This window comes from Limulus polyphemus, unplaced genomic scaffold, assembly GCF_000517525.1.
Source record: "Limulus polyphemus unplaced genomic scaffold, Limulus_polyphemus-2.1.2 Scaffold546, whole genome shotgun sequence".
Lineage (NCBI taxonomy): Eukaryota > Metazoa > Arthropoda > Merostomata > Xiphosura > Limulidae > Limulus > Limulus polyphemus.
In genome coordinates this window covers 32,531-44,369 of record NW_013666156.1, presented here as the reverse complement: position 1 = coordinate 44,369, position 11,839 = coordinate 32,531, and the positions used below count along the sequence as shown (strand labels likewise).

Here is an 11,839-nt window from a genome sequence, read left to right as displayed (position 1 = left end):
AAGATCTCTATAGTGTTCTTAAGCTGGAACATTATGACCCCCCCCCCCCATGATAATATCAGTGGTCCTGATTTGACAACATAGTGACCTTACGGATAATTTCATGATATTAGTTTAGAACACAGCTAATGCGTTATTGTGAAGATATGCTGAGTAGTATTTTGCTAATCTATCAAACATACACGTGTTTTAAACGAGTATTTTGTCATGTTAGTGGTTTCTTTGTAAGGTATTTCTTACTTCAATGGTACCAAAACACTCCATGTTCTTAAAATGAACTCATCTTACACCATATACCTTTCAGGTAAATTTTGTAACTTCAACCACAAATAAGTTACGAAAAAACAACCTGTGAACTTAAAAATTGACAAAAAATGTATCTAAAAGAACGGTTAAATTCTTAAGTGTACAAAATTCCCGTTTCGTTATTTTGTTGTTGTTGCATGATACACTTATAGCCTTGACTTTTAAGTTTTTCTTATCTGCTTTATATCATTTCAGAATTATCTCAGTTGTAATTCACGTGCAAAGAGTAATACACTTCAATGAATGTTATCCAATGTGGGTTGTAATGTTTTGTTTCTCGTTTTTTATGTGAACTGATGTACGTGTGAGTATACACAGTGCATCAACTAGTATTATTAAGCACTTAACACTCTTTGAATACATCATACTGATTTCATATAGAGAATTTGTGTTGCTACATGAAATAATTAATGATTTTGTTCTTTCTTTGTCATCTGAATTCTCAAGGGACTTGATCTCTCAGATAACGTCATCGATTTGACCTGTAAAAATAATGACCCCACAAATAATTCTTGTGGTCCTAAGCTAGAACACAGCTAGTACCTTTTGTATTTTTCGTGTGATTCCAATTATTAAAATGTCTTACTCTAGAACATTTGAAACAAGCGAACTGACGTTCATAATAGGAGAAATGTGGTTGGAATTCACAAGCTAAATAGTTCTGTCATACGTCATCAGCTACGATTGCTACAAAATAGCACTGTAGGGGTTGAATAGGTTAATATTTCCCCTGGGTGTTTATTCGGTGATACATTATGAACTCACTGACCCACATATCTTCAAGGCATTCTGAATTTATACTATTTTTTATAATAAATGAAAGAGTAACCATATAAAAGAAACCTTCAATGTTTCTGAATTAATGATTTTTTTCTCTTTCATGAGGCAGTCATAGATAACTAGAAAAGTTTTTTCCTGAAACAGCGTTTGATGACAAAAAGCTGACGTAATTGTTTTATTCAGACAACTCTACCAAGGACTACTAGATAAAAACAATATGTACATGAAATCATAATAGTAAACCATTACTGTGATATTTACTAGCAGTTGGTTGAATTAGCACTGACGTTGTTTATGATCCATCCGTCTTTCTCCAATTTATTAAATTATGCAAATATAGAAAGAGTCAATAAAAAGTACTTAATTTATCCCTTAAAATGTTGTTACTGGAGATGATTATACTGTAAACAAAATTCATTTTGATTACTTCTTCTCCCCTCCTTCTACACACACAATCATCTGTGAATAATCCCGTATTAAAATTTTGTTACATGTGAAAATACATCAAGGTATATACAGCATATGGTGAATCTTAAATATATATGTTCTTACCATAGTCGTGGCAATGTCTCTTTGCTTTATCTACATGTATACTTTTGTTAGTATGTCAGTAATACTTTCTGCTGTGCTGAAACATTATACTCTGAATGGAGTCTTTCCGTACTATCAAGTTCGAGAAGGTATTGAATTTTCCTTTAAAAGCTTTTAACAAAGAAAGCTTTCAGGGATTCGTTTTTTGTGTGTTTTTTTTTCCTGCGAACGCTTAAAAAACACATAGCAGACATACCCATTCTGCCTAGGAGCAAGTTTTACTTTTAGAATAGCTCAGTATTTCAAAAACAAGCAAAGTAACTAATAGCCTGTTCGTTAGTTTGAGATAAAGTTTTGTTTAGAAGCCACGATGCTGGTACCATCATTCTAAAATAATGTTATAATTTCTGACATTCATTTACTATTCTTGTGCAATTAGTTTTAAATATAATTATAACATTTTTACGTAATTTCTATACTTTCTTTACTTTCTATTTCTTTCATTACACTTTTCTTATTTAAATAGCAGCACATAACAGTAACTAATGTTCCCTAGATTTTGCCATATGTGACAAATACATCACAGAAACAGGATTTGATTCTAGGTGCTGGGGATACAACCAACACAGGAAAATGCTCAATGCTCACATTACTGCTCATTCAAGTTGATCACAGAAACAGGGTTTTGCTTTCAGGAACTTCGGGTGGAAACAACTAACACAAGTAGAAGATAAATACACACACACTACTGCTCATCTTCAGAAACTTTGGAAATATTATGAGAGCCCGGGAAAGGATTTGAAAAAGAGAACAAAAAAGTAGGTACGGCCATTTTTAGATTTTCCTGTCTTCTACACATGGCGAAGCCTGATAGCTCATTGTTGGAGAGTAGCTGAAGTCTCTCCAGTATTACAACTCCTTCCAAGTTTATTGGGGATCAACATTAATTATATTTAGTTGTGTAGCATTACTTCTAACCAAAATAAGATTCTGCTGATATTAGCTACCACTGGATGCACAAAAGAGCATTAACGCTTCTCCAGAAAAAGGCCAAGAAGAGTTTTTTTCCCTGGAGATAAGATCACACAACGTAACAAAGTTCATTTCAGGACGTGGATGTACCACAATCTAAGTTGATTGTACGAAGGAATATTAAGAAAAATGGTAGAAAGCTACAGGTTTAGAAATAATGAGCTTTCTCCAAACTGCAACTTTCACTGCAAGTTTTCAAGTCAATAATCTTAAGGTAATCTTGGTCGACTATACGGTGAAGAGGAACCATTCAAGGAACATAAAAAATAACCAAATTCAGACTGTGATGGAGTACTTTAAGTTATATTAAATGACTAAGGCTTTAGTAAAGTGTGACCATTGACTCAGATTATACTCTAGATAATGTTTTGACAACCCACACCCAACTAGGATGACCAAAACATGTATGTACTAGAAAATATTCCCTATTGATGGAAAGAGCAAAGTACGAATACAGCTTTAACCATAGAGTTTGCTGCAAAAAAACAAATGTTATAATGTGATTGAATGTCTGAACAAAGGCGCTTTGAAAGAGCGAAACACGTGTAAGTTACACGAGGCATAGTAAAAAAATGTCAATAGGTATTATTAGCGAGATAGTCAAGATTATGGGTAATACTATTGGTTATTCGCCTATGTATTTCATATTTTACCATCAAAAGCTGGATTTAGATATAAAGCTTAAAAACTAAAGATATTTAAGTTAGAAATTATGTAGAACAGCATTATTTTTTTCGTAGTTCCATTTCTTTTTTTATTTGTTATGTTATTTACAAATATTATGTCTGTCTGTTGGTCTATTTGTTTTGTGTTTAAGCATAAAGCTACAAAATATGCTTTTATGCTGTGCCTACCACGGATATCGAAACCGGGTGTTTAGCGTTATAAGACTTTAGACTTACTGTTGAACAACTGGATGGCTTATGTCTGTCAGGAGTTGCACAGTTCGTTTCTGTATATGACCATTCTATTGTTGTATTTTCTGCTGATTTTGATATACATGTAGTTTTATTTATGTTTAATGTTTCTCAATGTTTTAAATTCTGTAAGTAATATCTCCTCTTATTTCACACCCGTATAACTTACATGAAGATGTTCTCAATTAAGCATTTTTTATTTTCTTTGTACAAGACTCAAAAATTATTCACTGGGCTAATCTAGGAGGGATAGGGGGCCAACCCCCCTTTCCTGAATGAGTAAAAGAAAATCAAGGAGAAACATATGTAATGAGAAAAAAGGGAGGGTCTCAAAACGCCACCAACTCTACACCTCCAGCCAGTTTGTATAGTTTAAACTGATTTCCAGGAAAACACGCCCCAGAACCCATTAAATAGACACCCCTTTAGTAAAATAGTGCCCCTGTTTATGCTTATGCGTAATTTTTGCAGCTGAAAAATGTGGTTCCTTATGGCACATCTTGACTTCAGGAACTTTACGTGAAACCTTCAATAATGGTAAAAGAAAGAACTTCTTTACTTACACGAGATAAATCTTGTTTTCTTTGTGCATTTTTGTCATTTTATGAACACTATGAAAATCCTAATATCTCTAGTGTTAATACCGCTGTAAACGTTACAAGGTGGAGATTTTAATTGAAATGGTATAAATGTAACTGAGAAATAGTAACAGAAGTTTGAAAAAGAAGTCAACACTACGGTTTAAACATCTATCAGGAAATTATCATAAGAAATGTAAGCAGTGCCACTCAGAATTATTTGTTTTCGAATGTTTCATAAGTGCCTTTCAGCTGTAATTTTTAAACAATAATGTATCAACTTTCCTTAAAAACTTTTAATTCGATACGCTCACGTGTTTTTTTATATTAAAAAATCGTGCTTTTTTGTACGAAGCATAAATAAAAAAAATGTGTAATCCACAAATACACAGTATATGTACCAGTGGTAAATGGTATGAAGCATTATAATACGTTTACAGGTTGTTTCAAAACCTTTCTTTCTTAGCTAACTCAATAAGAACGTCATACGTGAAGATAATAAAATTTCAATTACAATTTCAACAAATAATTTCGCTCAACCCATCAGCCTGACCTTATTTATATATGTCATGTTTGAGACAGTAAGTAGAATAGAGTAACAATCCGTATTAGATTAGTTAAAGTGCTTAAAAATACTGACTACATTAATGTGATGGTTTAACACGAAGTCATTGATGCCTTCTTTTTCTAAGAACTTATGAGTGAAAACATAGAAGAATATATACATAATAACATGTCAAACCACTATGTCTGTCATATCCAATGCTAACGAGCCCTTTCGCACAATACCGTGGCTCATCATGTTGACTGGGAGACGACAGACATAGTAGTGGTTGAGGAACAACAGCTGTTATGGCAAACTGTAAAAGATGGTTTTTAACGATTTTGTAATGAAGAAAGTGCTTCGTATTAGCAGAATAATTTTAGTACGATTTCTTATGGAATATGTATATATATATTTAAGTTTTGAATATTGTATGTCACCCACATAGACCTTACACTGATTCTAAGAGCTAAGCAGTTTTTCTTACTTTTACAGGTGAAAGAGCTGGGGGATTTCGATTCCAAGTCAACGATGGTCTCAACAAAGACTCCCCTCATGTGTTTACTATCACAGCAAGAGAGTTGAAGTTAGAAGTTAAGGTGAATGTGCTACTAAGGGTTTTGCCTCGAATGCAACAATCCATTACACAAAGTCATCTTTTAACTGTAATCAACAACAAAAACTTCTCTCAACAGATAGTTTATCATGTCCGTCGCTCCCCTCAGTATGGAAAGATTCTTCTAGAAAATCACAATGGTTCAGTATCTGAAGTATTTCAGTTTACTCAGAACCACGTGAATAATAACATGATCTTATATGAACACGCTAAGCCTATGGCCGACTTAAAAGTTAATGACACTGTTCTTTTCGATATCGAAACTGAACATGCGTCGCCCTTGAAGGATGTTGAATTTCACATAGAAATATCTGTTGGAACATTTACTGTCAGTGATCTGCAAAAACTGGTTGTAGTAAGTCCAGTAAATGTCGAAGAAGGAGGCAATGTTTCCATTGGAAAGGAACATGTTAATCTGCAGTCTCTGCTAACATTGTGGGAAGAAAAGGGGAAACAGGAGTTTATCAACAAACTGAAGTTAACAGTAGAAGAGCTGCCAAAAAATGGCTGGCTAGCTTACGATAATAAGAATATTACACAGAGAAAAAGATTATTGTTTAATCATGACATATTTAACAAGAACTTGTTAACGTATTATCATGATCATTCCGAATCATTATCAGACAATTTTACTTTAGGGTTTTTTATTTCAGTGGAAGATATGTTCACGGACATACTACCTTTCAATAAAACTTTATATGTAAAAGTTTCGTCTGCAAACGACCACGCTTTCAATCTATTAACAAAGTCCCCTACATGTGACGTTGTTCGAGGACAGCGGTCACTTATTTCTTCGCGAGAATTATACACAGAAGATGAAGATGGACTTCCAAATAATATCACATATGAAATTACAAGTAACGCTAGCAACGGTGTCGTTGTTCTAGGAGCAAACAGCTTCTCTGCTGTTGAGAAATTCACTCAAGCAGACATAGATAAAAATTTAACATACTTCGTTCATGATGGAAGTAATCGGTCTGGGATGTTTCGCTTCAAAGTTTCTGATGGGAAACATCAACCAGTTTTCCATAGTTTTCACATCCGTCTAATTCCTCTATCTTTAGAGCTACTGAATAATTCTCGAGTAGAAATACTACAAGGTTCAACGGTAGCGGTTTTCCAACCTAACCATTTGAGTGCTGTTACAAATGGGGACAGAAATAATATTTGGTACAACATTACCTCTCCGCCAATGTTTGGACGTATATTTCTTGGAGATAATTCAGCACATAATTTTACCCAACACGATATTGATATAAATTCTGTGTTTTACACGCAAATGGATATGACTGTTTCAGAAGATTATTTTACTGTTTCTGTATTTTGTTTAGATAGTGAAATCCTAGACCAAATCATCGACATTACTGTTATTCCACTTGTTTACCAAAGTGACTTGGAAATATCCATTGGTAGCCAAGCAGTCTTGACCCTAGAACAGCTAGATGCATCCAAGTTAGTAGAAAAGACAGGAAGTAACCCGATATACTCAGTTGATGCTAAGCCTAGATTTGGGGTTCTTCAACGTCAAAACTCGCTTCGAGAAAAACGAGAAGTCGCTGAAGTGAACTTTTTCACCCACGAAGATATTGTCAAGGAGCAGATCATCTACAAAATCCTAACTCTGGATCTTGAAGACATTGTTACCGACATTTTTTATTATACACTCAATGCACCTGGTGTACAACCCGCTCGTGGACATTTCGAATTTATTATTAATCCTCAAATTTATGAACTTGTGCCAAATACCACTGAAATTCCTCTTTTCTCCGATAACAACTTCATTGAAACTACTAATACAAATAAGACGGTAGTGAAAGAGGAGGATTTCCATCACGATGGAGTGATTATATCTCTGCTCAATGATGAATATGTCATGATAATATGCATTATTGCTAGTATTGTTGTTCTTGCTTTAGTAGTTATACTTATCAGTAGATGCTGCTATATTCGAAAGAAAAGGCGATTGATATCTAGTGATAATCAAAATGGTAAAGTGCTTGGTACTCATGCAATACAAACTAAACTAAATGTTGAATGTATGCCATCAGATAGTAGTTTATCTTTGTCTGATGACCTGCCTCCTCCAGTTCCACCTACTTCACCATCAGACTTTGAGTGTCATAGTTATAGTAACTCTCCAAGAGATCAAACTCATCCTACCATATATGACCAACATAAAAACATCCTGACGCCAACTCCATCTCTGCGTTCTCCTGGAAATATTGAATGGACAAGAACCATTGTGAATGTTCCAATGTGTAAGGTGATTCCTCTTAACCATCGGAATAACACCATAACTAATGAACTACCTGCAAAGGAACTGTCCTCAGACATCAGTGATAACAAAGAGTGGGATCGGTATAGTGAAAAATCCAGTGATGTCGAGTATAAACCTATTTCCAATCAACTGTTGGAAAATAAACAATATTGGGTATAATAAATGAAAGGCGTTTCATGGAAATAAACACGTTATAATGATTATCAGGGCTATATAGATGGGGTAATTTTATACTGCAATATATTGCACTATATATTATTACTTGCATTTAGAATTACTCAAATGATATCAATTGTATGTCAATGATATTGTTGAAGATGTAACATTGCCACTCTATGTTTAAAAGTAAGGTCACATAAACCCAGGTGAGAGTAGATCTTCACTCCACATTATCTTAAGCTCTAGTGAACTATAAATCTCTATTATTCATAATCTTAACCTCTGAGGAAGTGAAGACCTCCACTACACATGACCTTAACTTTCAGAGAAATGTAGATCTCCATTCTACACGCCCCTAAGCTCTAGAAAGCTGCAGATATATACTCCGCATAATCTTAACCTCTAAGAAAGTGTAGACCTCCACTACACATGACCTTAACTTTCAGAGAAATGTAGATCTCCATTCTACACGCCCCTAAGCTCTAGAAAGCTGCAGATATATACTCCACATAATCTTAACCTCCAGCGAAGTGTAGAACTCTACTCCACATAATCTTAACCTCTAAGAAAGTGTAGACCTCCACTACACATGACCTTAACTTTCAGAGAAATGTAGATCTCCACTCTACACGCTCCTAAGCTCTAGAAAGCTGCGGATATATATACTCCACATAATCTTAACCTCCAGCGAAGTGTAGAACTCTACTCCACATGACTTTTACCTCTATAAAACTATAAATCTCTACTCCACATGGCCTTCAGTTCTACGGAAGTGTAAGTCTCCACGACACATAATCTTAAAATCTAAAAAGCTATAAATTTCTGTTTCACATAAATTTAACCTCAGAGAAGAGAAGATCTTCACTCCACGCGACCTTAATCTGAGTGGCTTACAAATAAAGCTAAATATGTCATAGGCTAATTGGAAGTAGTAGCATCTTGTTATCCTTTATCAGTCTGAAGATCTGGATGGCATTTTTTACCACTTCTTAACATGCCGTTGGTAGCATATAATATGATTATATGATAGCATATAATCATCAAACTGGAGTTCAAATTTGTGGTATTTTAATAATCAGCAGTAATTTGAACTGAAACTATTTATATCAAGATATCAACCGCTGTCTCTCTATATGGTACTATAGATTTAAAATAAGAAGTTTATCTCAAAAGCACTGCTTAAAAGTACATTTAAAAGCAGTCAAAATCAATAATATATCTAACTGAGGAAGTGTATTAAGTAGTGACCGAGGAATGTGTTATGTGTATATATTGATAAATATACTTGTAAATAAAACGCTATCATTTGGAACTACAGTATTTGATAACCAGAACGGGTATGATTATTCGTAATCTAGAAGTTAATGCGGTAAACTTCATACATTAATACATGTGAAGCTGCTTCAGAATATAACTGTTTTCCCAATAACTTGTGCTAATTTTACGTGAATGATTATGTTACTATCTCTCGTCGAAGTTAGTATTTCAAAATTTTCTTACTTTTGGTAATTGAAGTGAAATATTATTATTTTCTTAAAACCTACAAGTTATATACAGGGGTGTTTGTGATCCATGGTAACGATAAAAAATTAGGTTCCTAGGCTTTATAACCAACCCCTTTTTCTACCACTGATGAGGTTTTAGTGTGATATACAATGTTATCCTCCTCCTTTTAATATATTTTTGAAAATCCATTAAATGCGAACGAAAACTTTGGAGGATCAGTTTGATCAGTGCAAAAGCACGGAAGTCAACGGTAGATGTCTTCAAATGGTATAGCTTTACTTGTTTCTTCTAGAGGAACTGGCATGTTAGCTTAGACGTGTGGATGGATGATATGTTTTCACGTAGCCGTGCTTTATTGATATCCAATCTAAATGAAAATGGCATTTCTTCACGAGAGAACAGTGTCAGCACGGTAGCTTCACAAACTCTTTGGAAAAACTCTTGTGAAATACTATGTACCATTTTTAAGTGCTGTAGCACTGGTAGGATGATAATAAATAAAATTGACTTTTCCAGACTCTAAAAAAGACATGCTTCGTCCAATGTAATTATATACTTTCATTTATCAAATACTACATATTGCTTGTACAACTTTCAGTAATTGATCTTCCATTCAGTTATGTGCTTTGGAAGAAGCTTATGAACACAGCTTTTGTATCACTTATATAGACCTAAACCCGTGTGAATTATCCTGTTTTCTGTTCAAGGAAGATTACTAGTTTAGATGTAATGAACCGCTGTGTTCTTGGGTTATTTGTGGTGACAAACTGTTCAACTATCTTCACTACCTCTGGTATACAACAGGTAGCTTTTGTGCTCCCCTCTGGAGCCACCCATTCCCTTGCTGGACCAGTATTGGTCAGTACTACAAATATTCCTTTCTTTTTAAACTCAAAACTGTTGTGTCTTGCATGCTTTTATAATTGCAGAATAGGAGAGCGTTGCGTCGGAAAGTATTGTAATGTTTATCTCCAAGAAGGGTTCAATCGTGGGTACCCATCTACACTTGCAAGTCAACACACACTGCAATGGCATTGTAAGATGTGTAATCACAGTCATCTGGGCGATGGGGAGCTAGGAACAAGATAATTGGGTATGTAGGTTGTTACCATAGATCTCTAACAATCTACTGTACACACACACACATGTTTATGTATATATATATATTTCTGTACGTATGTATTTTATTTGAAATATCGTGTTTGTTTATATGCATATTCGAGTTACGTATGTAGTTTGTTTTGGAGTGCCTTTCTATACCTGTGTAGTTGAATACAGTTGTTGATAGCTTTTAAGTTCAAAAATGTTGTCTTTTTGTCAGTTGTTCACATGTTATGGTCCAAAATAATAATAAAAAAGCAAAATGAATAAAAATATTTCCGTATTCAAGACAAAAGAAAGTGTTCTTGTATATATTACACGTTGTATTCTTCCATTACCTGCCTTACGTACCCAGTGTATTCTTGGATGATGACCATATATTCATGTTTTGTACTATTTAATCTGACATTTTTCTGGAATTTTCTTATAAACCTTGTCTATTTTGGGGTTCTGTAAGAAAGTTTAGAAAATCAGTTGTTCTAGAGAATTCAATGTAAAGAAATTCTAGTAAAAAGTTGAGTAACCATGATTAACTGTACAATTTTCTATAAATATTATTTCTCGAACAATAAACGTTGTTATTCTAAAAGATTACAGAGTTATATTAATTTGGTAGATTTGTAGATACAAAAATTATGAAACTGATCGAAATTATATGGAAATCAAATTATAATCTATTAAAAACAATTTGAGTTAATATTTAAATGTTTTCTTAAAATTTCATTTTGAATTTCACATATAAAAGATTTAGTGCTAAATTTTGTCTATGTCATGAAAAAATATAAAACCTTTGCCAACCAAAAGCGAGCCACTTTTGTACGGTAATGAATGCTCAGTGGTTAAGTACTATTCAAAATGAAGTTATTGCTAAGCATCGTTTAAACTGTTACAGATGAAACACTACGAACTAGGGAATTCTTATGCTAAAGACACTTAGAACAATGATGAGACATTGCTAAAATGTTGATGTTCACACTTGCTACTGTTGTTTTCAAGATCATACACACACACACACATATATATGCACAGTAGTAGAAATAAGTAGAAAATTACATCAAAATCAGTACTAAATATATACAGCTAGTGTCAGCCACCTTCAGTACAATACAGCTGCTGACAATATAATAGAACAACGATGTTGATGTGATACACTGTGACTGGTTGCCATCTAATCTATCAGCGGGTACCACCACACCAAATTACTGACTATACAAGCATTTATCCGCTATGTGTGTTACTGACATCATGATCTTAAGGAAGGAAATAATAACCATGTAGTAGCTAATTTCCAGATTAAGAATCCTCAAGTGTAGGTGTCCCATGAACAATAAGAAATAGTTTGGCGAAGTGTTACCTCAATGAAGATGTTGCTCACTGGAAACCTTTATTATGGAGAGGCAATAAAAAGAAACGACTGAAATGGATAGTGGAATGAGCATGTCTGACAGAGGGTGTTGTTTATCAATGAATCCAAGTCTGACTTTTACAGTA

The 11,839-nt window shown here is 34.0% G+C and overlaps 1 protein-coding gene across 2 annotated transcripts in view; it reads left to right on the top strand.

Moving 5' to 3' along the window:
- The window catches only part of LOC106459009 (chondroitin sulfate proteoglycan 4-like), an 87,758-nt gene extending 76,827 nt beyond the window's left edge, over positions 1-10,931 (top strand). For both annotated transcript variants that reach the window (XM_022385385.1, XM_022385386.1), the window contains exon 5: positions 5,184-10,931. In XM_022385385.1, the coding sequence (XP_022241093.1) occupies positions 5,184-7,741 (2,558 nt within the window). In that variant the 3' untranslated portion in view covers positions 7,742-10,931. The remainder of the gene's footprint in view (positions 1-5,183) is intronic.
- Positions 10,932-11,839: the final 908 nt, after the last annotated feature.